The 27,696-nt window shown below is 41.9% G+C and overlaps 1 protein-coding gene across 3 annotated transcripts in view; it reads left to right on the forward strand.

Moving 5' to 3' along the window:
* Window positions 1-27,696, forward strand: part of LOC142827113 (uncharacterized) — a 52,020-nt gene that overhangs the window by 12,204 nt on the left and 12,120 nt on the right. For 2 of the 3 annotated variants that reach the window (XM_075920942.1, XM_075920944.1), the window contains exons 2-5: window positions 5,002-5,079; window positions 8,693-9,708; window positions 16,103-16,239; window positions 23,072-23,229. In XM_075920942.1, coding sequence (XP_075777057.1) covers window positions 5,002-5,079; window positions 8,693-9,708; window positions 16,103-16,239; window positions 23,072-23,229 — 1,389 coding nt within the window. The remainder of the gene's footprint in view (window positions 1-5,001; window positions 5,080-8,692; window positions 9,709-16,102; window positions 16,240-23,071; window positions 23,230-27,696) is intronic. The other variant, XM_075920943.1, reaches the window with a different exon arrangement.

The raw sequence follows: 27,696 nt of genomic DNA on the forward strand, positions 1-27,696 counted from the left end.
TAAAATAAAGGCAGAAATCTCTGAAGAATGTATCCTCTGTACAGTGGATCACATTTCCATTTTCTGGCAATTTCTGAATTTTGAATTTGTTTTCATTTAGCATTGGAACAAAATCCAAGTCTTTCACATCTCGTGAAAATGGGGATGTTTCAAGTGAGAGGTGTGTGTCAGTCAGTTATGTTTTATAGCCTGGGATTAAAATACTGACCTGGGATGTAGCACACTCAGTTTCAAGTCTCTGCTCTGCCCTATTCAGAACAGTTTTTCATCTCTGATGACACCAAATCAGACAGGGCAGGACTGTTCATCTGTGTTTTCCACTTCTCAGGCAAGTACCCTAACCAAACAGCTATCTTGTGTGTGTGTCTTTTTCCCCTGGGCCCAGAAATGTTCTTGATAAAAGTTTTCTGGAAACCAGTACAATGCTGTAAAGCTTTTTGACTCTGAGGAAAGAGCGTTCTGTTCTGTTGACTTCTAATCATATGAGCTCGGTAGCTGATTTTTAAATCTCCAGAATGTAGTTATTGTTTTAATTCCTTAAAATATCAGAAGTGTTCAAATCTCAATGTGTCTTTCTCGGAATAATGCTGAGTTACATAATTGTCTTAAATATAGAATATTAGTGTCATCTCAAGTGTGCATAAGCTGACTTATGCAAATAGTCCTAAATATCTCTTGGGCTAAGACTGTCCTCTTAGAGCATGTCTAAAGATATTTCTAAAACTCAGATGAACAATAGTATATCAGTTATAACTGTAACCAAGGAGTGCCATTTTATTTTTAAAATGCAATAACAAAGGAATAGATGGTTCATAGGATCAGTGATGAAATATAGAGTCTTTGCCTTAGTCATGCCTTAAAGTCCAGCCTAGTTCCAAAGATAATTGCTGTGTAATAGCTGTTCAGTGGCCTGTATGAAGGGAGCTAGTGCCTACACTGCACTATGCTTTTCAGTGGAAAGGGGTACCACTTTTACTAAAAGAGAAACACAATAGGCATTGGGTTACATGATTTAATTTGTAGAAAGAAACTCTGACAAAAAACATATAATTAAACTACATAGTTTTACTGTAAGTCAAAAAGGAGTATGAACAGGCTGAGTCAAGACAAGTGTTCTGATATAGCCAACAACTCTTTGTGTTGAAAAAATCGTTGACAAACTAAGTTGCCATCTCTTAAAAGCTAATAATTGAATTGCTCATCCAGCTTCAAGAGGATATGGATATTCTTCACATCATGTCATAAAATGTTCTGCTTTATTATAATAATGACAACAGGTTTTTTATGTTCACTGTATCAACATAAAACTGCTAAAATTCTGCCCACCTAATATGTTACATGGTCCATTATTGAATACAAGTCAAGCTTTGTATATCTTTAAAATGCACTCAGTGATCAGCTCATTCAGTGTGGTCTAATAATGCATTGCATTATAGCATGTCACTGAGGAAAAAATGGCTTTGTAAAGTACTTGTTGCCCTTGCAGTGGGCCATGTATTTGATTTTAATACTTTTTGACCAACCATAATTAATTACTGTACAGAATCTTCATTCTGTATCACTTCTATTTCTTTATATTAAAAACACATTTTCATTTGGGCTCCTATTAAACAGGAGACAACAAACTTTATAAATTGGCTGTCATTGTAATGAATTGGTGGCCTTACATTAAATAGAAACCTAGAACACATTACGCATTTACGAGTCCAAGTAACAATCTGGCAAATATAGATGTTCTCCAGTACAATATAGATTTGAGAATAAGAGTAAGTCAGTATGTGTTACTATTCCTCTTACAGTGAGATGAAACTAAACTTAAAATGAAAATGTCAAGAACCTCTTTGCAGTATCTCCTGATTATCACATAACTGTACATAGAGAAGACATTGGATGGAATGTCTTTGTACTGAAATGGTTTGGCTTAGACCTTGAATACATCTCTTTATTAGATACAAATTTGGGAGCTTGAGTTTTACATAGATTGAGCTGGATTCTTTCATTGTGGTTATTTGTCAGGGACAAAGGACTAGAAAGCATTAGGAGTGGCAAAACAAATTTTAAATTTCCATTATGTATAAATGACTTGCTAGCTTATTTTGGTAAACTTAATTCCCTAGTTCCTCTCTCCTATACCATCTCTTATTTATCAGTGACATATTCTCACTCTTTGCAGGATGCAATAAACTAGTAAATATTAACAGCTGTCACAAATGTTCTACATTCACATCTGCTGATGGACCTTCTATTTAGTTTTAAATAGAAACCAAATGGAAGATATTTTGTACCTACTGTGGTGATTTAGAGAAGACTACAGAACTCTATCCTGAATACATGCAATTTAAAAAACCTTTAACAATTGGTTCCGTTAACCTTCCCCCTCCCCCACCTCACCTTTTTAGTACAGGAGGATATGATCATCAAAATTGTAATATTATGTGGGTGCTACTAGACTCCCAATCTAATGTAAAACTGTACTAAAATTTGAAAAACTACAGCCTATCTATACAAATACAGAAAAAAGTATTTTAAATTAATTGGTGTTAATGTCCCCAACATCTGTAAGTACCATATGATTCATACCAACGCTACATGATTTGGACCATCCACAAGGGACACAGTGTAGCAAAGATGGCTTATTTTCCTGCATTCCATGATTTCATTATCTCCTGTCTTGGGCTTTGCTAAGAGTCCTCAAATTGTTTTCACTATTTCAGCTCCACTAGTGGTGGCTATTACTACTTGGCTACGTCTAGACTGGCATGATTTTCCGGAAATGCTTTTAACGGAAAAGTTTTCCATTAAAAGCATTTTCGGAAAAGAGCATCTAGATTGGCAGGACGCTTTTCCACAAAAGCACTTTTTGCGGAAAAGCGTCCGTGGCCAATCTAGAGGAGCTTTTCCGCAAAAAAGCCCCGATCGCCGTTTTCGCGATCGGGGCTTTTTTGCGGAAAACAAATCTCTGTTGTCTACACTGGCCCTTTTGTGCAAAAGTTTTTCGGAAAAAGACTTTTGCCTGAACGGGAGCAGTATAGTATTTCTGCAAAAGCACTGACAATCTTACATGAGATCGTCAGTGCTTTTGCGGAAATTCAAGCGGCCAGTGTAGACAGCTGGCAAGTTTTTTCCGGAAAAGCGGCCAGTCTAGACACAGCCGCTAGCATGTTTAGTATAGCAGTGCTTAAGGACAAACCAAAAATGAGGCCCTATTGTGTTAGGCGCTGTATAAACACAGACTAGCAGACAGTCCCTGCCTTTCTTACATTCTAAATGGACAATACAAATGCAGAAAGGAGTGTAATAAGCAAACAGAGAACAATGCAATGGTGGCAGATATCATGTTGATGCTGTAACTTTTTTGACGGGGGGAAGGGTCTTAGTTGACCACTGGCTGAACCCCTCAGGAGGGTGTCAGTGTGCACATTGCCTTCTTTCTTGGAGATGACTTCCCTCCTACATGTCGTCATTACTGGCACAGTGGATGTAGTTAATCAGCCAAAAGTATGGGGATGAATTTAGCACTAAACAAACTTAAGCACAGAGTGGCAAAGTTTAATAGTCTATGTATTTAACCTACATGATTTATACTGAAGCACTGGATTATTTTCAAGCCCAAAGAAATGGGGAGCAACAGTAGGGAGGAGACAGACTTTTTTTAGTTAATAGTCAGTGTCTGTGCACACAAACATGGTGGCTTGGCTGGAAGGGCCCAGAAGCAGAAGTAGAATGTGTAGCAGTTTCTGAAGTTAAGCAAGGGATTACATTGAGGGCAAGCAGTCCCACTCATGCACCCCCTGAGAGAAGAACCTATCAAAATGAAGTGTGGGGGAGGTTTAAGAATTAAAGGCAGCCTTAGGAACTGAGCAGCTGGATTGTTGTGAAAGCTGGGTAGCAGTACCTACAGCCTGTTGGATACAAGTGAGTGCTATTCCAGCTTTACTTACTGGGGAAGCTCTCCATTGGTCTGTTTGATCCACTGTGGTGAATTTGATGGAACTAGAGGAAGATCCAAGACATAAACATGTGTTTTCACTAAAGGCTGCTGAGCCTATAGAACTTGAAGAGCTGACAGGGAACAGGAAGTGTTCAGAAAAGAATTGAGGTGCTGTCTTTCTTCTGAAGCTCTAGCGAGTCCAGATGATGCACACAACAAATTATGGTCACTCTACAGAGACTGAGAAATGATCTCTGAAGGAAGGTTCCAGGGAAATGCTTTTTATACATATGCTAACATACAGAATTGTAAATTTTATATTGGAACTACAGTGGCAGCTTTGTTATACAGCACTCGAGGGGAATGGGGCTTATCGATTAATTGAATGTGCTGGATAGCAAAGCTCATTGCTCTGCTCCTGCCACCCCTAACAGAAGATCAGGTTCCCAGCAGCCCAAGGCAGGCTGAGGGGAAAGGAAGTGCCTGCTGATAATATCAGCTGGCAGTGTTAGCTGTCAGAAGCCCAGCAATAGCTGGCCTGACAGGTGAGAGTCAGGCATGCATGCCTGAAGACATCGCGATATTGTGGCTGGGGGCACTGCTGGTTAACAAAATTTTCTAATTAACAGAGTGCCAGATAACAAAGTTTTCTCTGTACATATAAAATATATGTATGTAAAACAACAAAAAAGTGGGAAAATTTGTATAAGAAGATGTTTCTACTGGCGTGGTAAATCTGTTACCTAATAGCTTTATTTAGTTTTATTTAAGAAGTTATTCATGAAAGAATTTGGAATGTTTACAAAATATTTGTATGTACATCATGTGTGTTTATTCTCCCTGAAACTGACTTACACAAAAACTCAGGGCTGAACTTTGTTTTTTTTAAGATAGAACTGTGGCTTGTTGAGCAGAGGTACAGGAAGAAAAGGGGTGTAATAGTTTGACACAGTTCACCATTTCCTTGCCCTGTTACATGGCTGCATATGTGTATTATACAGCAGTTGCATGCACATAACTGGCAGGTTTCTGGCTTTGTAGGCTGTAATATTGTTTTGTGTCTCTTCCAGTTAATCACATAAATGAGGAGTGTATTCTAATGGCAGAGCTTCCCTTTTCTAAAGTTGACATCAGAGAAATATTTGAAAGTAAGTAAACAGGTTTCTTGAGCTCTGAGATACCATGCTAGTTCTTTGCCTTTTCATTATAAGCAATCTACTATCCAGCTTAGCACATCTTTGATTTAATACTCTTTTAGAAAGCCTTACTGTTTGATAAAGACCGGACACAAATGTCATTGGTAAAACCTGACTTGAAATGAGTTTATGGTCACAATATGTCCTCTCTCTGAAAGCACCATTATTCTTTTATTCCTGGAAGAATGTGTTGTCTTGCATTTTTAAATATCTGCTAGAAGGGTTAAGGAATACATTTTTCTCAGGCTGCTAGTTTTAACATTTAAACTATATAAACACACTTCTGGAAAGTATAGTTATCTGTATGAGCTTTTGCTCTTTTATCCATCTTCATTCAAGGTGAAAAGGAATTATGTTCCTCTTGCAAATAAATCAGAATAGTTGATGTCTGTGACCTCTCAATTCTCTTCCATTAAGGAATGAAGCCATTCTATGGAACAACTCCTCCACTTCTTGAACTCTTGGAAATTAGGACAATATTTTCATATCCAACCAGGGCAAATTTAATGTGTCTCACTTGTGGAACAGTGTAACACATAGATACTAGTAAATGCTGTTTTTTTTTTCTTATTTATAGCAAGAGTTGGCCAGAATGTCATACAATTCAGGCATATCTTTGCCAAACTTTTACCATTCAGGTTGAAATATTCTATTCTAGGTGTCTTTCTCAGGCTGATTTGTTTTAAACATCTCTTCCCTCCTCAGGAAAAAAAACCATCCGTTTTGGAGAAAGAGGTTGGAAGGAAAAATACATTGTTCTGCTAAGGTTAATTTTTTGAATATTCTATTGAGAAGCTCCAGCATCTTAATGTACTGAAGCAAATGCTTGAAATTGGGATAGGGAAAATGCCAGAGTGACAGGCCACAGGGACAGAGAGCAGGTTTTTTTTTTTTTTTTTTTTTTTTTTTTACTGTCCCCATGAAAGTACAACCAAATGCAGCCAAGATATAAGCCTCTGGAAATTTCTATTTAATGAGAAGCAGATTTAGAAACTGGTAGCTAACTCTTAGAATCATAGAATCCTAGGGCTGGAAGAGACCTCAGGAGGTCATCGAGTCTAGCCCCTACCCAAAACAGAACTAACCCTAATTAAATCATCACAGCCAGGGCTTTGTCAAGTGGGGATTAAAAAACCTCTAGGGATGAAGATTCCTCCATCTCCCTAGGTAACCCATTCCAGTACTTGGCCACCTCCTAGTGAAATAGTTTTCCCTAATATCCAACCTAGACCTACCCCACAGTAACTTGAGACCATTGCTCCTCGTTCTGCCATCCATCACTACTGAGAACCATCTCGCTCCATTCTCTTTGGAACCTTCAGGAAGTTGAAGGCTGCTATCAAATTCCTCCTCACTCTTCTCTTCTGCAGATTAAATAAGCCCAGATCCTCAGCCTTTCCTCGTAGGTCCCGTGCTTTAGCCCCCTAATCATTTTAGTTGCCTTCCCACTGGACCCTCTCTAATGTGTTCACATCCTTTCTATAGTGAGGAGTGGCAGAGGCAGAACTGTATGCAGTATCCTAGATGTGGCCTCACCAGTGCCAAATAAAAGGGAATAATCACTTCTCTAGATCTGCTGGAAATGCTCCTCCTAATGCACCTTAATATTCCATTAGCCTTCTTGGCTACAAGGGCACGCTGTTGACTCGTATCAGTTTCTCATCCCTTGTAATCCCCAGAACATTCCTTCTGCATTGAGTATGATACATTTTGAAGATCCCATTACTGAACGGGACTTTTCCTAAAATTGCTCTTAATGACTGCTGTGGTTGTCACTTGAACGTAAAGCAGGGAGACGATCTCTCTTGTGCTGTCAATTCTGAGCCTTCTGGTGTCCAGGCGCAGGAGAGAGGAAAGAATGCAGAGGGATGGGTGAAAGAGGGGTAGGTAAGATGAGGAAGGGATAAAAGACAGGAGATGGTACTAGTGAGGGGAATGATAAAGGAGGGCTACGTAGAAAAGAGAGTTATGATCAAGTAGCTAAAGGCGATCATAATGCACACAAGGGGCAGAATTAAGGCTGCACAGACAACCGTAATTCTGGTATTTCCCTGTTTCTGAGTATTTTACAACCAAAACCTTCTTTTAAGGTCCCCCTCCATATAGTCATTTATATTACTGTGTTTACAGGCCTCAAATGAAATTTGGCTGCCATCACATTGTGTACACGTGCTGTAGGAGCCCATCCCTGTCCTGCAGAAATTGCAGTCTAAGTAGACAAAACAGGCAAAATATGGGAGGAGAAACTGGCAGAAAACAAATGACTTGCCCAAGGCTACACAGCAGGTCGGTGGCAGAGCTGGATGTAGAATTTGTCTCCTGCCTCCTAGCCCAGTACCCTACCCACCAGAGCTGGATTAACTCTTCTCAGGGCCCAGGGCTATTAGATTTCATGGGGGCTTCCTACTTTCCAGGGTGGTGCCAAAATGAGGGGTTCTGTGTGTGGGAGGGGGCTGCAGGTTGAGGCAGGAGAGTGGGTGTGGAAGGGGGAGAGGGCTCCAACTGGGTGTGTGGGCTCTGGGGAGAGGCTGAGGAAGAGACATGGGAGTTCCGGAAGCATCTCCAGGTTGGGGACAGGAGGTTTGGAGTGCAGGATGGAGCTGGAGAGGAGGTTGGGTGGTGGTGCAGGGACTGGAGGGAGTTATGGTGCTGAAACAGGCTCAGTAGTGGGGTGTGGGGTCTGGAAGGCAGGTGAGGGATATAGGGTATAGGAGAGGGCTCAGGGCTGGGGACTGGGCTGTGGAGTCTGTGAGGGTCTCAGGGCAGGGGATTGGAATCTGGGGAGCTTACCTGATCAGCTCCCATATGATTGGGGGAAGGGAGGGGGGAAAACAGGTGGCTCCATGTGGCCCAGGCAGCCTTGCACTCACCAGCAATCACTGGCCCCTGCAGCTCCCATTGGCTACAATTTCCAGCCAGTAGGAGCTGTGGGTTTGGAGCCTTCAGGCCAGGGCAGCACGGGGACAGGACTACCTGGAACTCATTTTTTCATCAAACACAGAAAAAAATCCCCTTTGCCACATTGCTCTGAGTTGAGGACAATGTGAGACAATTGTACTGTAGATGTCAGTCTACAGACCCCAACTGAGGGGTGACAGAGGAACGGCAATGCGCAGACTGGAAGAGACACCCACCAGGGAGGGCTGGCCAGGAAGACAAGGGCTTTTTTGGCTGCAGCCAAGTGCTCTGGGCTAAGGGGCCCTGGACTGCAGCTCCAAAAACTCCTTTCTAAATCCAGCCCTGCTACTCATACTAAACCAAGCTGCTTCTTGTATATGTGACCTCAAATATTACATCTCTGGGTAAAAAAGATAAAATTCATGCTTGGTGTCTCTCCATTGGCAGAAGCGGTAATACACCATTGGTGAAACAGGCCTTTTGTTTCTCTCCTCTCCCATGACAACTTCATCCATGGCACGGGGGTGGCATGGGAGTCATCCCATTAACACCATGGAGTTCTGCTCAGTGGGAGTCAGGTTTATAGAACTCGGCCCATAGCGCACGACTGGCACGTAACTATCTCTGTGTCTTGCAGCTGATGGACGTGTTCTGCATTCTCTTTCAGTTCCTTTAAAAAATGATTTCAAGCCCCGGAAGAGGAGGCAGCAATTTTGGAGGAGGAGCCAACTTGGGAGAAGAAAACTCTGGTGCCGTAGGCCGAAGGTGATGGAGCAGCAGCAGGGCAGAGAGGAGAATCAAGAAGTGGTGCAGGAGCAGACCCCTGCTGATAAAGGTCAAAAGGTGACTGTGCGGGTGCAGCCGCAGCAGCAGAACCAAGCACAGATGGCCCCACAGGTGACTGTGCAGGTTCAGCAGCAGGACCAAGGAGGGGTGGTCCCCCAGGTGACTGTGCAAGTGCAGCCACAGGGCCCAGGAGGCACATCCCTACAGGTAATTGTGCAGGTGCAGCAACAGGATCCAGGACAGATGGCCCCACAGGTGACTGTGCTTGTGCAGCCGCAGCAGCAGAGCCAAGGAGGAACAGCCTTGCAGGTGACTGTGGAGGTGCAGCCACAGAGGGGCCATGACTGGCAAGAGTCGCAGGTAACACAAACCCATCACCAGGGCCAAGATGAGGAAGGGTCAAAGGCCATGCAACAGCAGCTGAACCAAGATGAGAGTGAGCCACAAGTAGTGGCCAAAAATGAGAGAGAGCCAAAGGAGCTGGAGCTGGAAGGGAAACATGGCCAAGACAAGGAAGGGGCAGAAGCAGTGGAGCAGCAGTGGGACCAGAGGCAACTTGTGGAAGGGCCAAAGGTGGAACAGCAGCTGAACCAAGATGAGAGCGAGCCACAGGTGATGACCAAAGATGAGAGAGAACCAATAGAGCTGGAGCTGGAAGGGAAGCAAGGCCAAAATAAGAAAGGGACAGAAGTGATAGAGCAGCCACAGAACCAGAGCCAAGATGAGGAAGGGTCAAAGGCAGTAAGTCTGCAAAAGCTAAGCCAAGAAGAAGAAGAACTCAAGATTGTGGAGACGGAGCAGCAGGAGGGCCAGAGGCAAGATAAACAAGCCATGTGTAAGAAACAACTGAGAGAGATGCCAAATTATTTTGTGTCTATCCCAATAACAAATGACCAGGTATTTTCAACTTGCTGATTCACTTAAGTAGAAGTGTTATATACGCATAACTGACAATTCTAAAATTTCAGTAAAGGCATGCCTGTTGGCATCACAGGATTTTTTTTAAAGTCTACTACTGCCCTGATTTTGGTTTTTTTTGTATTGGTAAATGTGGAGGGTTTTTTAAAATCTGTTGTTCCTTTTTGATCAGGTATGATGCCAGCAAGTATCTGCAATTCTTATGACAGAATTTGCTATTTATAGCCTGTGAAGAGGTAGAGGTAGTTTGCTCAGCCTGTGTATATGTGTTTGTACTAAAAAGTGGTTTGGAAAACACCGTATGCACCACAGTGCTTTTATTTTTTGAGGGGGATATCCTAGATAACTTTGTAATAATTTTGGGTTTCGTCAAGAGTTGGATTTGAACCTTTTGTAAGTTTAAGAAAACACTATTGCCTGAACTTCCTTTCTGTTTTAAGGAAACTGGTAGGATTTTTTTTACTATCAATCCTCTTTAGATGATGCGTCAAGGACAGGATTTATTTCAACTGCCAGTGGTGGAGGAATTATTTGCACATCATTATCAATTGAACAGGATTAGTAAAAGCATGCGCTGTTCCCAATTCCTGTATTTTTCCTCAGAGATAGTTGGTGCAGTTCTGCTTTTTTTTTTTTTTTAAATTAACATTAGTTCGTATGTTCTGTGCTCAATGGTGGGTAAAAAAACACTAAGACACAGACATTATATTATGATTCAATGTGGAAGACACAACTTCATTAAAACTTATGAAAGTTATAATTTTATAAGTTAAAACTTATTACAATTTAGAAGTTATTACATGACTGGGTGTGATGAGGACAGATCCCTCCCCCCAGCAGGAGCTAGTGCCACTTGGCTATATCTGCAGCCATGCCTGTAGAGGGAATAAAGGAGAGAATCTGGCTTAGTTCTTGGCTGATTGGCCAGGGCGGAGCTCTGTTTCTTTGCCTAAAGGGACTTTTGCCTTCAGAGTTAAGGAAAGATAGGCCTGATATTCGGAGAAGACAATTGGAAGAAAGTTAGATGCCCAGCAGCAAGTGATACCTGAGTAAAGACTGCTTGGGAACCAAGCCTGCAGCTAAAGGCAGGGACATCCTATGCAAAGACAGGTGGGCACCCCAGCATTATATTGATTTTTAATTTTGCTAAACTCCTTTAGTCACCCAGAAAGGGATAGGACCAAAGGGGCAGTTTGCCAGTAGTCCACAGTCTACCTCAATGGACCCTGGAGACAGACTTCTTCCCATTGGGAGACCTGTGGTTGAGCTGAGGCACCAGGAAGATGCACAGGGAGGAGCTGCTCTAGCCACACCATTGCACTAGTGTAAACCATTCCAAAATACCTTGCAGGGTAATTCCGAATATGGAGCGTCACTGGCCTCGGTATACTCTGAAATTGAGGGTGAATGTGAAGATGGTGTCCCCTGTCCAATCTCAGGCCTGCCACTGGATCCTGACCTACTTCCTTCCTCAAAACCAGAGATAGTAAAAATGGGGGGGAGCCACAAGCTGGCAGAGCCACTGTGCTCAGAAACACTTTCCAAGCAGCCTGCTAAGTTACAAGTACTCGCTAGACCATGTACACCTCAAACCACAGTGGAAACAGTGGCAATCAATTTAGAGGTCCTCCTCTATCCTGCTGGCCACCTGGAAAGGAATCCACTTAGCAATGAGCTCCTCCCACAAATTGTCTGACCCGAATAAAAATGTTCCATCCTCTCAAAACAGTGCTGGAGAGGCATACTTAATTCCCACATAGAAATCATCTCTCTCCCTGTTATTTTAAAGTCCATAGGAATTTTCCAATGAATTATTTTTCTGGCCTGATTGATTATTTTTGGCAAGTCTGGTGGCCCTCATAACACCTAATGTAGGAAGAATCTCTGACCAGATCAAGGGAAATGATATTTCAATAGAACTAGAATTTCTCTTCATTTCGATCATCAAAATAACCCCTTTTGCTAGGCTTAAATCATTCTGCTTCTGGGTGACTATTGTTCACTTGCAGGGAATAAAAACAGTCTGCCATAGAATGGCAGAAGGGCACTATCTGGTTCTCCTCACGCACAGGTCCCTCCTTCCCTGCTACCTCAGAAAATGGGGAAACCTAGCTGACAGGCTCCAGGCTAGACAGATGCCTTTTTGCTGAACCAGTGCCCTCTACTACATCCACAGTTTAAATCCTGTAATATAAAGCAGTAACTGGTTTTCTGCAGTCAGCCCAGTGGCCATTTTAAACTTGGTTGTTTTGGAAACTGAAATCCCAAATAGTGATGGCCAGTAGGGCAAAAGGCAGAGGGGGGGCAGAGGGAATATAATGTGCTTCAGGATTTGAACACTCCTTAAGTAGGTTAGCCCTGATTTAAAAAAACAACAACAGCCTCTTATCTAACCTTAGTGATGCTGTCAGTACTGCTCAGACTTGTAAAGAACCTAAATTATGGTAGTATGTTTTTGTTTTTTGTTGAAGATAATGATATTGATAGGAATGATTTCAGTTCTGAGTCTGGGTTATCTGATGTCCTATCAGTCAATCTGTTTATTAATCAAAGATAAATCAGCGCAATACAGAGGGTAGTATGTTACCAATCTCTGTGAAACAGTCCAGCAGCATCCAGTCTGTCCTACAATGATTAAAGAAACTGCCTGTTTTATACTCTGCTTGTTTAGGAAAAGATGGACTATCCCCAAATTTCACTATATTACCACACAGCTCTTTCATCCTCTCTCTTATCTGGTTGGATACATGTAGTACAAGACCCAGGTGTCTGTACCCACCTAAACCAACACAGATAATTTTCCATTCCTGGCAGATGACGCATATCTCACAAGCCTCACCAAAACCTATATCTTGGTTTCTGACAGACTGTACACATGCAAAGAACAGAGCTACTTCTACAAAGACAGAGATTGCAACAGCTTCGTTACTGGCATTTTCCCACAATAAACTTAACCTGAGAGCAATTCTTAGTTCGACAATTCAGCAAAAATACAAAGCATTTTAATAATATATGACATACTTTACTTGTCTACTAATAGTTTCTTATTTTAGTTGCATGATAAAGCCTCATCCAGTCACCCTCTTGAAGCTACAGCAATAAAGCAAATTACATATTTTAGTTAGCTTTCACAGTCCTGAGTATAATTCCATATCTTATGGTCAAACTTCCACTTCAGTATCAACACTATAATTTGTTAGGCTGTAGCTTTCCACTTCACCTTGGGTTCAATTGAGCCACCAATGATATGACGTGTCTTTTGTGGTGATAAATCAGCTTTAAAGTTTTCTATTATCATCTTAAATTCTTTTATCTCCATGTAATTTTTGGAAGGGTGGTAAGACCTCAGTTTCTGATATTGCACTGGGATCCTGAAAACCTCTGTGGTCCAGAGGGAAAGAGATAAAAATTAATCTCCACCTATTAAAGACAGAGTGGCTTTTTGTTGAGAGGTGTGTGCAAGATTATGGAAAATTGCCTTAACTGTTACTAGTTGAGATGTCTCAGCTTACAGGGTTATCATTTTTAAAGCCACAGGCCAAAGCTGTGTATATTGCTTGTGCATTAACACATATAATTGTGTATTAACATCTAAAAAGCAGCATGTACATTTAGGTTTGATGCAACACATCCTCTTACCTCTGTCTGTACTTTTTTAGGTGTGTATATGAAAATGCATCCCCCTCTTTGCACTTAATTTTCATGGTTGCTCGTGATGTTTTTTATGACTCATTTAGATCACTGCTTATTTGAAATGTATCCTCTTATTGGATTACTGTTTTTAACCGAGATTGATTAGAAAAATCTTTGGAGGTGATCAAGAGAGCTGGTAGAAGGTCTCCATATAAGTTTGTGGCTGCTGAAAACTGATTGATTGTGTGTGGCCCTTGAATGGGTGAAAACAAGTGCAGAAGGAACACAAAGAACTTCCTTTTCCCCATCCATCTGTATACTTGCACAATTATCTCCTGTACAGAAGTTCTCCTTACTAATATCCTTAGTGAGATATTCAGTCTGGGGCTAGCCAAACATCCTTCCTCTCTCTGGACAGATAAAACATAGAAGGTATTGCATATTGTAGTATGATGGAGCAGGCATACATCTCTGTATGAAGGAAAGATCCAGAAACCATTGTATCTATGGGAGGCAATTACGCAGTTACAAACCCAGACTTGACTTGAGCCTTGCAGTATGTTGTCATTACTTTCAATTTCAAAACCAAGAATAGGTTCATAAAAATTAGCTTTCACTCTCAGCTTGCTTTGGAAAGATTGCTGATGATGTTGGAAAGATACTGATATTGAGTAAGACTGGACACACTCTCTTTGAGGAAGAAAGCTCCAAAGTTTGTTTTTTGTTTTTATTTCTGTTTTGGGTTTTTTTTTTTTAAATGGAGCTTCTTCCCATCATTCTGGCAATGGGCAGAGATTTGAAGTCCATTTCATAAAGGAGAAGGGGCCTGCACCAGAAAATGGCATCATAACTAGCCTCCTTGACAGTCTCACAGAGACTGGAATAGCATGGATGGAATGATTTGTCTACTCTCTCATCTCAAGAATATTCTTGAAACACATTGTTTGGACTGTGTAAAGGAGTCTTATACAACCGCTATCTACATGTACCCTTTTATATGGAATTCACTCAGTGTGGTTTGACATTCTTCATACCACTGAAGTTCTCTTTGAAGGAAAACCATTCCCTTGTAAATATTTGATTTTTATTGGTATTTTTGAAAATATGCTACAAGTAATGGGCCACTTTAAGGTATCTGCAGGATGGATTCCAGAGGTGTCATTGAAAGGGTGGCAGAAGGTGGCCATAAAATTGTGATTCAAGTGATTCAATATTTTGTTCATAGTTATAAAGTATGTTGTCTTTAGTTATATGTGGGTTTTTCTCAGGATGTTCTGTAAATATCCATTAGACCAGGAATGGGCAATAAAATGGCAGTGGATCACCAAGATTAGCCCCCATATTTATCTGTGCTTCTGCACATAGGGGTCAGTATTCCCACTAAGCTGATGGGCAGCACCGCTTCACAGGTAATTAATCAGCCCTACCCAGTCAGAGGCTCTGTGCAGGGAACTGACTTGGTGGGGCTAATAATCACCTGTGAAGCTGTGCTGCCAGGCACCTTAGAGGGAACCCTAGTAGGGGTTTTTGCAGCTCCCATTGGCCACAGATCCCTGTTCCTGACCAATCAGAGCTGCGGGAAGTGGCGCAGACTGGGACATCACTTCCCACAGCTTCTATTGGCTGGGAACGGTGATCTGCTGCAAATGAGAGCTACAAGTGTCAGTACTTGTGAAGGCATAGGTAGATACAGAGGTGGCAGCCTGCCAGGGTCTAACCCTGGTGAACCAGGTCTGGCATACAGGCTAATATTTGCCTACTGCTACATAGCACCCAGATTTCAAAATTAACATGACTGGTAACTAAATTGTACAATAAGCAAAGCTGCTCCACCATCCAAGATTTAAGTGGAGTCCTTACAAGTGTTCTTTCTTTCTCTTTCTGACGGACCCATTTGGAAATTTAAAAATCTACCAAGATTTTCTTTATAATATGGCTCCATTATGTGCTATATTTTCTATGTACTAGAATCCCCCTTTCTTTTTTTTCTCATTCATCTTGCTTATTCCTAACCCTTTACCAAAATTGTTTCAAAAGAACTCCAACTTTTCATTAATACAAATAGACCCAAAAGAGCTAGACATTGGCCATGCAGCTCTACCAAATGCTATCTCAAAGAAGAACACATTTAGTCAGATGCACTATTTTGTTTGCTGTTAGTTTCCTTTTGGTAAGAGACATCAATTTCATCTGTGATAAAACTTGCAATCAGAAAGTAGCATAAGATTAATTATGGAAATGCTATTCAATTTCCACAGTCTATTAAAACTGACAACTGCATGATGATCACATTAATATTTGCACTGTGCTGTGACTTTATTCCAGAGCACATAAGGTCAAATTCAGAGGTGTTATAAAGCCCATGAAATTGGCTCCTGCTTACACCGGTACTGAATTTAGCCCACATGACTGTAAAGAAAAGTAGTTTGACCTTTGAATTGATTTTGATATTAAAATCTTTGGTACAAATTCTACTATTACATCTGCAATTTCATGAAGTTAATGGCCCGCACAAATATATTGGAAGACAGAATTTTGCCCTTTGAGTGATATCATGCATTTACTTGGGCTTTTGAACTGTAAGTTAATATTTTCTAAAACTGGAGAAAACTGGCCCTTGCCAAGTTCAGCATTAATCTGAATTAAACCGCCAACTACAGTTTTATGGAAATTCTTACAGTAAGCTGTAAGCCTTTTTTAAATGTAAAATGTTTTTTCCTTTTTATTTATTGCATTGCAGATTTTGGACAAAATTGAAGATGTCCAAGAACTAATATTCACTAAAGAACCTGACTTGTTGAGAGCTCTAATTCCTGTCCAAACAATGCATCTCACCATTATTGTAGCCCATCTGAGAACAGAAGAGGAAGTGAAAAAGTAAGAATTCTTGTAAAATAAGTGATTGTAAGGCTGACTTTTAAGATGATACTGTCTTAATTCAGGACTGTAGCTGGGGAAAACTACTTTTAGATAAGCTTTGACATTTCCACTTTTTTTTGGAACAATATCTAACTTGCTATCTCATTGAATGCATGGTCAAGAGCTTCTTAGATGAACTCTAGGTGCAAAGAGAATTTGGACTAGATTTTTTAAAATTAATGATAGTTAATATGCACAGTCATCAAGAGGTAGAAAGTAAGCCGCATCAGTATTAACCATACTATTTTTTTTATCCTTTCCTATAGAGTTAAATTAAGGAAGAATGTAGATTTATTTGTACAGAAAAACTCATGGAAGTTGTATAGCAACCACAGACTGTTGAAAAGAGGTGTATACTTGTAGTAACTGGAAAGCCTTGACAACTGGGATATCTTGGTATTTTATAAAACATTGGAAAAGGAAGAGAAAAAATTGAAATGCGGTTATTGCAGCTTAAAAGGAACTAGCTTTATATATTTACTAGCTGTAAGACAACTTTGAACATGCATTGTTGGGGAAAATAACTAATTGTAGGTTAAAAGCTGTGTAGGGGCAAGCTCCCAGGTATCTAAGACCTAGCTGAAAGATTTGAGCTTGATGGAAGTAGGAACTGGTCTAAAGGGAAGTCCTTACCTGTTTGCTTCCTGAGGGAAGCCAAGGTTAATTACTCTAATTTGAACATTAGGGCTTTGATATAACTAACTCTTATGAACCAGAAGGTGTTAAACAGGATCTACATTGGCATAAGGGGGGATGTTCAGTCTAGTTAAGCTAACTCAGTTGACAAAACAAGATTGGAAGCGCATCTATTGTGCCTGAAAGCCCAGTGTTGTGTTCCGGGGTATAATCTAATCCAAACCAAACCAGTGACAGGTGGTATCGCTACCTGCTTTCTTATCCTACGAAGTGGACATAGGCAGTATCCTCATGGGCATGTGCGATGCAGCTTTCATTCACCTCCCTGACCACAGCAGCCTGACTACAACACAGCAGTCCCTCTCTATTATCCAGTGAACTTTTGCAGTGGTGACCCTAACATACTCATAGCCCTGGTCTGCACTGGGGCATTATTTGAAATAACCCCCCTGAGGTAGAATTTATAAGCAGAGCATTCACACTACCAAGCCCATGATTTTGAAATAATGGGCTGCTTATTTTGAAATCTTTACTCCTGCTTCCCTTGGGGAATAACGCTAATTTCAAAATAGCTATTTTGAAATCACGTAGGCAGCACCAGAGCATCCACACTATTTCGAAATAACCACTTGTGACGGGGTGAGGCAACCCCGCACTAAAGGTGCCCCCCCCCAGTGAGGCAGAGAAAAGCGGCGCGGCTTTTCTCGCTGCTGCCGAGGACGCGGTCGGCGGGGTAGCCGGGACACGCCACTCAGCAGGCGGTTTAGCCAGTGCGGCCCCGAGCAGCGGGGGGGGGGGGGGTGACGAGGTGAGGCAACCCCGCACCGAGGGTGCCCCCCCCCGCAGGGCAGAAAGGAGTGCCGCGGCTTGCCCCGCCGCCGCCGGGGATGTGGTTGGCGGGGTAGCCGGGACGCGCCACCTGGCCGGCAGCTCCACGAACGCGGTCCTGAGCACCGCGGGAGAAGGACCCCCCACGCTAAAGTCGGCAGGGGTAACGGGGGAGGAACGCCACCCTACCAGCCTCGGGGCAGGCGGCCCCGCAGATGCTCCCAGCCTGCCCGATTCCCCACTGCTGCTGGAGGCAAGGAGGACGCCGGGGGTGAGTGGAAACAGCTGGGGAGGAGAAGCTGGAACTGCGGGTGAATGCAGGTGTGGATGCTCTGGATGGGCGGGGGCGGCACCCTCCCCAGGTATAAAACCAGCAGAGGCAGAGGAAGAGGGGGAGGGGAGGAGGAGGACATCGGAGGAAGGGACTGAGAGGCACGAGGAGGCAGCGGGACAAGTCGGCCGGTGAGCGGATGAGTGAGGGCGTGAGGAAGCAGCCCAGGGCGGGTGTACTGGAGCCTGAGGGCTGATGCGTTGCGGCTCCGTGCCCCATCAGCCAGGTTGGGGGAGAGAGGAGCGTCTCTCCCGCCTTGGGGCCCTGGGCTGGGGTCTGGAGAGAGGGAGGGCCCGGACCCCCCTCACCTCCTCACTCGAGGGATCGTCTGGGTGAACGAAGGGAGGGTTGACCAGGCGCCGCGTCACGGAGACTGGGACCGTCCGGGATGGCAACTGGGGCAACGGGGCTGCCCAGGGCGGGGTGGGCCTGTGGACCCCGTAGCACCACTCCCCAGCGTAATTCAAGTTAATTCCTCTCCAGTGCTTCCTGAGTCAAGGTAGCGTGTTCACATTAACAAGGCCTGCCTTGGAATAATTTCAAGGCTTTCCCATAGTGGGGGAACACTATTTCAATTTTATTTCAGGAGTTATTACATTGTTTCAATTCTTTTGAAATAGTTTCCTAGTGTAGACATGCCTATAATCCTGAATTTCCCCAAAATCATCTGACCTGAAGTGTGCAGCTTTTTCTTGGTGCACTCAAAGAAATAATAAAGCCCATTTTTCTCAGCGTGCAAAACCTCTGGCTCCTGTGTGTCTAGCAATAGATGCCAAGATGGCTTCTCTCTCCCCATGTCTTCCCAAACTTAATTAATCTACCTAGAAAACAGTTTGATCTCATGCTGCTGTTCTCTTCCCATGGACTGCCCATCCACCTTTTGATTTGTATGTAAAGGGGCCTTCTATTGTTTTTGGTCATGTTTTGCTTAATTTGACTGGAGAGACACCTGCCTTCCCTCCTTCTCTTAGAGAAAATCTGTTTTTCCCTATGTTTGGCCACAGACTTTAAAGCAGAGTAACATTAAGCATTCATATTTCCTTGTACATACATTGTGCAAAGATGTTAGCTACCACTCTGTCACTAGCATTCAGAAAAGACCTTACTTGATACATATTTAGAATACAGTAATATTTTATACAATCAGTTGATTCAATTGCTTATAATCTAAGGTTCAGTCTCCCTGTTTTTCTAATCCACATAAAGTTTGTCCTACAGGAAAGAAGATGCTTTCTGACTTCTCCAAGCTTAATGGCTCTGTTTACCTTATATGTAAATGGACCATCATTGTCACTGCCTGATGACACAGACAGACATTCCTTTGTTTATGGCAGATTGTGCATATTGCATTGCTTGCCAAGATCATTTTGAAAGCCTAATTCTAGCACTATCTTGCTAACTCTTTGCAACCACCCTGTGCATACATCATGCAAGAATGTTAATGACAAATGAGTTATTAGTTTTCCAGTGAAATCTTGCATGCCACCTTTTATATACAGATTAAGACGACAATATATTAGGTATAGTATGTCTGGCCTGACAAGGGCTGCTGACACAGAGTAGTGAATCACCAATGGTCTTCTGTATCAAACCAGTCTTTTTGTCTATTTATATGTAGCATATTAGGCTTTTTATGCTTCCCCAAGGTGTATCAGACCCAAAGGCACATCATGCATCTATTTCACTGAAATGAGCTTCTTAATTAGTATTGTTTGTTTGTTTTTTTGGCAGAGTGGGAAAGGAGGGAGACTGAGAGGAGAGATGTGAATGCTCCTCTATTATTGCAAGGGAATAGATTACATAGTATATATCAGTAATAACAAGTTTCTGCTATTGCTGCTGTCAGGGCAGGCTGTTCTCCAAGAAGATAAGAGGGTTGTGGAAAGAGATAATGAAAATATGAATCAGACAGTTCCAGAAGTGATTGGAGTTAAGTAGTACTAATGAACCTTAGAATAGAATGGACATGTGCCCATAATATAAATATAACATGCATTGCTATTGAAAAGCTTATCTTTCTTGCCTAGTTCCCTCCATCCTTTGTCTGTTTGTCTATAAAGATGGACTAAGCAGGTCCAATTCCTGCAGCAAATATTCTGCATTAGTTGCACAAAAGACTGTTTAATTTGCTAGGTTTAGTATTTCACTCCTCATGCCAAATGATGTATTTGAAGCAGCAAACCCAGTCCTTGGGAGAGGACATGTCTTGCTCTGTTGCAGAAATCTCACTAGCAAATCCCATTGTATTGCTAGTGAAGGGCAGATCATGTAATCTGAAGGATGGGTCACTGCAATACTGGTGGTTGATAAGGGTGCAGAATCTTCTGCAAAGGGCTTTTGCTGCTCCCCTGTAAAAGATCTGCTGGATCCTAATGAGCCACAGAGAAGCAGCTTTTATGCCATTATGATTGGGGAAAATAGACTTCATGTAATATTGAAGACTGTCTATAATATGGATTAGTGGCTTTTGAGATTCATAAAGTAATACTGAAGTAGCCTTTATATAGGCACAGAAAATGCTTTCCTAATGGGCTTAGTGTGCACACAGACACACTGTACGATGGATTGCACAGCCTATCCTAGCTTTGTATAATGTTACTTAACTAATTTTTATTCAATAAAATGAATTTGGTTGACGTGGTGTTTGCATATGGTGCAGTGTCCCATAATATTAATATTAAGTGGGGCTATAATAAGTCACCGTAAACAATAATTAAATGTTCCTCAGAAATCATAATGTAAGTATGTAATGCTTTGTCTTGGCTGACACATCAGGAATTGAACCAGGGATCACCAGAGTTAAAAACCTGATTCTATCCAGCAGTGGTCTCCAACCTTTTTAACCACATGATCACTTTTTCAATTTAAGTGCAATGTAAGATCTACCTCAAACCCAAATACTCTTGCCCCACTTCCTTACCGCCCTTTCTTCTAGGCCCTGCCTCTGCTCTACTTCTTCTCTGAGGCCTCACCCTGTTCACTCCATCCCCCTTCCTCCCTGAACCTCACTCACTTTCTCCAGGCTGGTGTAGGGAGTAGGGATACAGGCTCTGGTCTTGGGCCAAAGGCTTCAGAGTGTGGGAGGGGCTCCGGGCTTAGCCCAGGATGGGGAATTGGGTCCAGGAGTGGTTTTAGGGTACCAACTCTGGGAAGGGGGACTCACAAATGGTGCAGGAGATTGGGGGTTCAGGACTGGGACAGGGGTTCAGAAAGCAGGCTCTGGTTGGGCACTACTTAATTGAGATGGCTTCTGGGTGGTGGAGCAGTGAGGTTAAGGCAGGCTTACTCCGGCCCTGGCCCTGCACCACTCCTGAAAGCAGCTGGCATGAACAGCAATGGCTGCATGGCACCATGTGCTGCCCCTCATCTACAGGCACTGAGCCCACAGCTTCTACTGGCCATAGTTCCCCAGTATTGATCAATGGAAGCTGCAGGAGTAGTGTCTGCAGACAAGGACAGTGAGTGGAAACCCCCCTCCTCCCTGCTCTGCCTTTCTCAGGGGCTTTAGGGACATGCCAGCCACTTCCAGGAGCAGCAATTACTGCAAGGGAAATTGCTCCAGCCACAGCAGGTTAGGCATTTTAGAACTCACTACTCAAATAATTAAATTTAAGAGAAAGCGAGAAAGGAAATCTATGAAATGCACAGACCAGTCATATATAAAAAATAAAACACTTTGCAAGCAGTAAGAGGAGTAACAACAACCACCCATGGATGTATTGGCTCAGGAGATGAGAGTGAAGGACAATGTGTGTTTGTGAGAATGACAGACACACACACACGGTGTGAGAGTGAGAGATTTGAATTGCCAAGCTCCCTCCCTTCCCTTTCTCTCTGTATGGTGATAGGGTACAGAAGTGGGGGGAGGAGGGGCACCCTGACATCCGCATCCCCCTCTTCTCCCTCCCACAGCCTGCACAGCAAGCAGGAGGCTCCCAGAGGGGCATCAAGTCAGAGGGCAGGAGGAGCAATGGGTGGACGGGCAACTGAAGTGCCAGCGCTCGATAACTTCCTGACCAAACTAGTCAGGATCACCTGTTAGAGGCTCCAAGATCTACTGGTTGGTGACCACTGCTTTACAGCTGAGTTAGAGCCAGGCTTCATAGTTAGGGCCAGTCACAGAAGCACATTTTGATTTCAAGCACAGAGAAGGGAATGTTTAAGACACATTCATCCAGTGGCTTATATCTAACTTATAGACACCCTCTTCCCCTTCTCCCCCCGCCAAATAATATGAAAGCCAATTATTTTATTATTTTAAAAAGATGTATCATGTAAACTGTGTGTTGGTTTCTCAGTGCAAGGTACCTAGGCATGTGCAAAATTTTAAATAATTAGGTAATCTAATTTGGATGGTGCTGCGCATGCTTAGGTGCTTGAACCTGGCTGAATCAGGTTGTAAAAGCTCCCACAATTGTACTGACTGGACTTTGTAGCAGTTTAAGAATGCCTTCCTGGATTTTTAGAATGTTGGGCCAATGTTCAAAAAATGCACTTCATGTGAGAGAATGGATTTGTTTTGGTTTAACAAAAGAAAGAAAGGAAACAGACTAAGTCAAAACTTTGTAACAGTATGGATCTACCTTCATACCACAAAAAGTTGACATTTATTCTTTTGTGGGGTTTCCAGCTCTTGAGCAGCAATTTAGTAGAGGTTTGACATATTAACTTGATCACTATAGAGCACTCTCAACAAAGTCAGACAATTTTAGAATAGGATCAATCAGTAAATATTTGAAAAAGTAATTTATTCTGTAATGTATCATGTGGTGCACAAACCACTTGCATGTCTCCTAGTTGTAATCCGTGATTGTATCCAAATTTACAGTAAAAATACGTTGTGCTTTCATGCTTTGTGCAATTCTGTGAAATGATCTCCATGTCCAAAATCAATGCATTGTAACAATCAATCACATTTCCAATGTCATACTCACCAGATGATTATTTAGGTGTCAGATGATCTCCCTTTTTGAGTCACTTTATTTTATTTTTAAGGGCTATTTTGGCACTCGAGCAAAGCAAAACTAAAGTGGAAGCCATTTTGCAGGGTAAACTTTTTAACATGACCTTTCACGGGATTGGGCAATTTAACAACCAAGTGATCTATGTGAAAATGTCAGAGGATCAACAGCACATATTCAACAAAATTGCAGGTGGGTATCTAAACAGATTTACTCTTTGTTTAAAATAGCTGGTTTAAATGACCAGGATGGTTATGACCCACTTCTGTGCTTCAGGTTTCTTCACAAGGTGGGTGGCAAAATGTACCATGCAGAGGCTTTTCTTAAGAACCTAAGCATAAAATTTGGAATTTCCAGTCTGCATAGAAATGGCTGGATAGACTGGTTTTTTTTCAGTCCAGTACTATTGGGAAACTGAGTCATGGAGAAGTTAACTTTTCAAGGTCACATAGCAAGCCCAAGGAACAACAGGGAACAGAAACCGTTCTCCTGACTATAGTGACTTTTGGATATTCTGCTCTATCATCTGTGGCCCTCCAATATATCCACTCTATCCACTTTAACAGACCTTAAACATCACATGACATTTCTTTTTTAAGAGTGGATGTTTGCCCCTGTGGAGTACACTGATATTTTCCTTCCAAGTAGTGCAGCGTGCTTGTAAGAGTTGTTCACCATTCCTTAGGTGGATGTATTTCAGTGGCTGTGTATGGGTGGAGTTTGTGAAGAAATGTAGTATCTAGGTGCTTTAGGCTAAGATCAAGTGTAATACTCATAATAGTAATTTGTTTACAGCCGATCATATACAATGTACACATTTGAATACATTTTCTGTCTAAAAATTGGCTAGAATTTTTTGTCAAACTAGTAAACTGTATAAAATCTTTATTTTCGGGGTTGTAATATGATGCACTTAAACAGTATCGTTTGCTAAACTCAGAATGACCTCAATCTTTCCTTAAGTTTCTTAAGTTCAATGCAGAGTCTAGTCTAAGTATCCCATGTTTCCAATTCTAAAAGAATGAAAAACAACTTATGATGGCATTCTTTTATTTTAATTTTGGCCACCTTGTACTTAGCCTCCCCTCCCCCCCCATTCCCCAAAAAACCCGCTTCTTTCAACAAATTATTTCTAATGTGTGCAACAGAATTAATCCTGGTGCTCAAATGATTGTCAAAATATTCCCCCTTTAGGAGAGAAGTAAAATTCCACAATTAGCGAAGAATTAGAGGATACAAGTCCACTAACCTAAATGTCAGCTGTATGTGCTTTGAAAAGTTCTTTTCTATGTTGTTGAGGCAACCAAGTTAGCAACACAGTACATTTCTTATGATATTCTTTGGAGCAAATGATATGCCCTGATTCTTTTGACACTCTGAAATCTTGGATGGTAGTAATTCTGCTTACCCCCTTTTAATTATTTTTCTCTTCTGACTGAAATGAGTGGACAGTATTGCATACATGTGGGAAATGCCTGTATCTGTTAAGCAGCCTGGCTTCTCTGTCTTTATGCAGTTCTGCTGAATGAAATTAGCCACTTTATTTTCCATTACCTTTTGCCTGACTCTGTAGTCTTCATCTTTCTTGATTATCTGCAATACAGCCGTAGCTGAGGATAATTTTGAACCAAACCAGCTGTGCTTTTGTTAAAAATATGACACTGTCTCACTCATTTGGATTAGAACTTCAGTGAATTTCACCATATCTAAACTGTTTCTTTTGTAATGCTCTTTCTGGCACATTCATCTGTGACAAAATTATCCTGATTGGGGTTCAACAAATCCTCATCATGTGCCCCTTTTACTTAATCATCCACCAATCTGGGCACCATCTAAATTAATGCTCCTTTGCTTCCCCAGAGCACATAGCATATTCTTGAAATGTCACTGGAAAAGGGACTGCATATATTGTTCTATGCAAAGTCCTCCTGACTTATATCCCCTTCTGATTTTAGATTAATACATGTGTATCCGGGAAAGGGCTTCCTGTGGTGAAATCATATGTACCAGTCTGTCCAGTCCCCACTTTTTTCAAAGGAATGACTAACTCGCTGATCCTGAGTACCTCAAAATACAAAAAGCCAAAAATAAATATCCAAAAATGCTCTGTTCCCTTTCCCATCAGTTGTCCAGTAAGTCCTTTTCCTTGCCCACATGCTCTTTCAGCTTTTCCCCCAAAACCACTCAAAGGGGTTTTTTCCTCCCCGGTCAAGTGTTATTTATGGTGCCAATCAAGACTTCTACACAAGACTAACCTCCAGCATATAGCTCTAGCACAGGAAAAAATGTACTGAATTTGGTCTGCTCCAAGTGAATGTTTTGTGGAACTTCTCCCTTTTAATGATAAAGATTGTAAAGACTTTAACAATTGCTAAAATAGCACACTTAGCAGGCCTGTATGCAGGGGAGGCACAAAGGGTTGCGAAAGCTCCTCTGAGTAAACATGCTCCGGATGGGCAGGGGAAGGGCAGGAGTGGCGCGCTGCATAAGCCTGTCTTTCTCCCCCATGCTCTGGCCAGCTGGGAAGACTGGGGCTGATTTCCCAGCTTATTTGGGGGCCATGGGAGGTGCATTCACACCCTTGCAGTCCACATTTACAAAAAAAGCATCCTTCCCTGAAATTTCCCGCCTATGGGCCTGCTTAAAGACTCCTGCATTTAGCCTCGGCCTGGGTCACTTAGTATTTTCAGAGATTCTAGAAATTTGGCACCTAGTCCCAGCTATATGAAATCTTCCTCTACCCCCTTGATAAGAGAATATTTTTGATTGCAAACCCCAGGCATGTGCTTTCAGTGCTTGCTTTTTACAAATATCTGATTGCACTTTGATTGTCTGCACTACTTCAAAACTGTCTGACCATGAGACAGCCTGCCAGGTTTTGTACTATTCACTCCCTACTGATGTTCTTGCTACTGAGAAAATACTCAAGAAATGTAATATTTTGTGTTATCTTTTTTTATCCACAATTTTGAGCATCTTGCAGATAGTGGTTTTGGGGAAAAGCAGGAAGAGCATCTGGGCAAAGGAAAAGAGTCAAAGGACTGACTGAACAACTGATGGAAGAGGAAACAGCGTTTTTGGATATTTATTTTTGGCTTTTGTATTTTGAATACTCAGGGTTAGTGAGCTAGTTGTGTATCTGTATATTCTTTCAGAAATACTACCAAAAACTGGTATTTGGCTGGACTACTTTGGTTGGTCAATTTGTTGTAGAAATGAAAAACAAGATGTTCCCTTCTTTGCATAGTTACACCTGTTTAAAAAAAAATACACTGCCTTTGAATGTGGCCAGTCTGCATGAGGGAAAACTTGCTCTGTGGGAAAGTTCAAATACAAAGTTCAAATGACTTTTTACCAGCTATAGCTGCTTCAATGTGTCCTTGTTGACGCCACGTTTCTTTAAGAATGTTTTCACGGGAGTTGCTCAATATTTTGAATTTTGAACTTTCAATGAAATTTTCATTGGAATTCAGTCATAGGAACTTGATTTCACAAATCCTTTCCTATTTGTTTTACCCTGCTCTCATTCTACTATGCTAGAGTTTGCCTCTAGGGAGGCATTACTCTGTCACCTGGCATGAAATTTGAAGCCCTAAAAATCTGTAATCATAGACCTCTGGTTCTGTTAAGGAAATTTTTATCACTGGTACTTGTTCTGTCCAGACTTCACAAGTAATTTGTAATACTCAAGAGTGAAACTATCAAGATTAATTGGTAATAAATTAGAAAAGTGTTCAGTTTTGTCACGATTAAGCCACTACTTAAACAAGTTATAATTCTCTTCCATGTATCAAGGGAAAATAAAATTGAGTGGAGCTAAGGTTCTGTAACTACTGACTCCTCCTACTTCAAAGTAGGTTAAGTGGAGTTGTCTAAATTTGTCAGAAATCTTGATTATTCCCCAGAAGTGGAATCGACATGTGCTTTGTCACACTTTAAAATTGAACCTAGAGTTTGTGAAATTCAGTGTTAGAATGACTTATAGATGATAGCAATGGTCTAGCCTGATCAATTAGCCCCAACCAGCAGGGCTCTGGGCTGTCAGCCACTGAGCGCTGACAGTCGGAACAGTCAATACAATGTTTACACTGACACCATGTCAACCTAAGCACTACGCTTCTCACAGAGGTGCCATTATTACATTGGTTTAGTGATCGACTTGCATTGACTGGATTGTGGTAAAGATGCTTAAAAAGTTAGACTGATGTAAGGCAACTTATGTTGACCTAATTGCGTAGCACAGCCTGGGCCTCAGTCTCAATATCCAGTCATTCGGTCATGGACCTTCATGATGAAATTAGCAACAAGGTGATCAGACTTGAAGAACCCTTTGTGATGTAGCTGCACAAAGCCCAATCCATAAGCCACCAAATAAACCTGAAAGACGATGCTGTGGCAGTTGCAACATACTAGGTGGAAGAACTGGTTTTTGGTTGAAAAGTGGAGGAAACTATTTACTAACATGTTCACAAACTGCATTTCTGTTTGGGCCTGTTTCATGTTCTCATATCCATTTCCACGTGCATCTCTTGAGAACAGGTTTTGTTCCTATGAAAATTTGGAGAGGGGCTTCAGTGAACATGACCCTGCATATTCTCCTGCACTTGAGCGTGTTCGCGCTGGAAGTGTTTGCCCAGCCACTCCTTACATGTTCATTTT

This window comes from Pelodiscus sinensis, chromosome 2 (genome assembly GCF_049634645.1).
Source record: "Pelodiscus sinensis isolate JC-2024 chromosome 2, ASM4963464v1, whole genome shotgun sequence".
NCBI classification, from domain to species: domain Eukaryota; kingdom Metazoa; phylum Chordata; order Testudines; family Trionychidae; genus Pelodiscus; species Pelodiscus sinensis.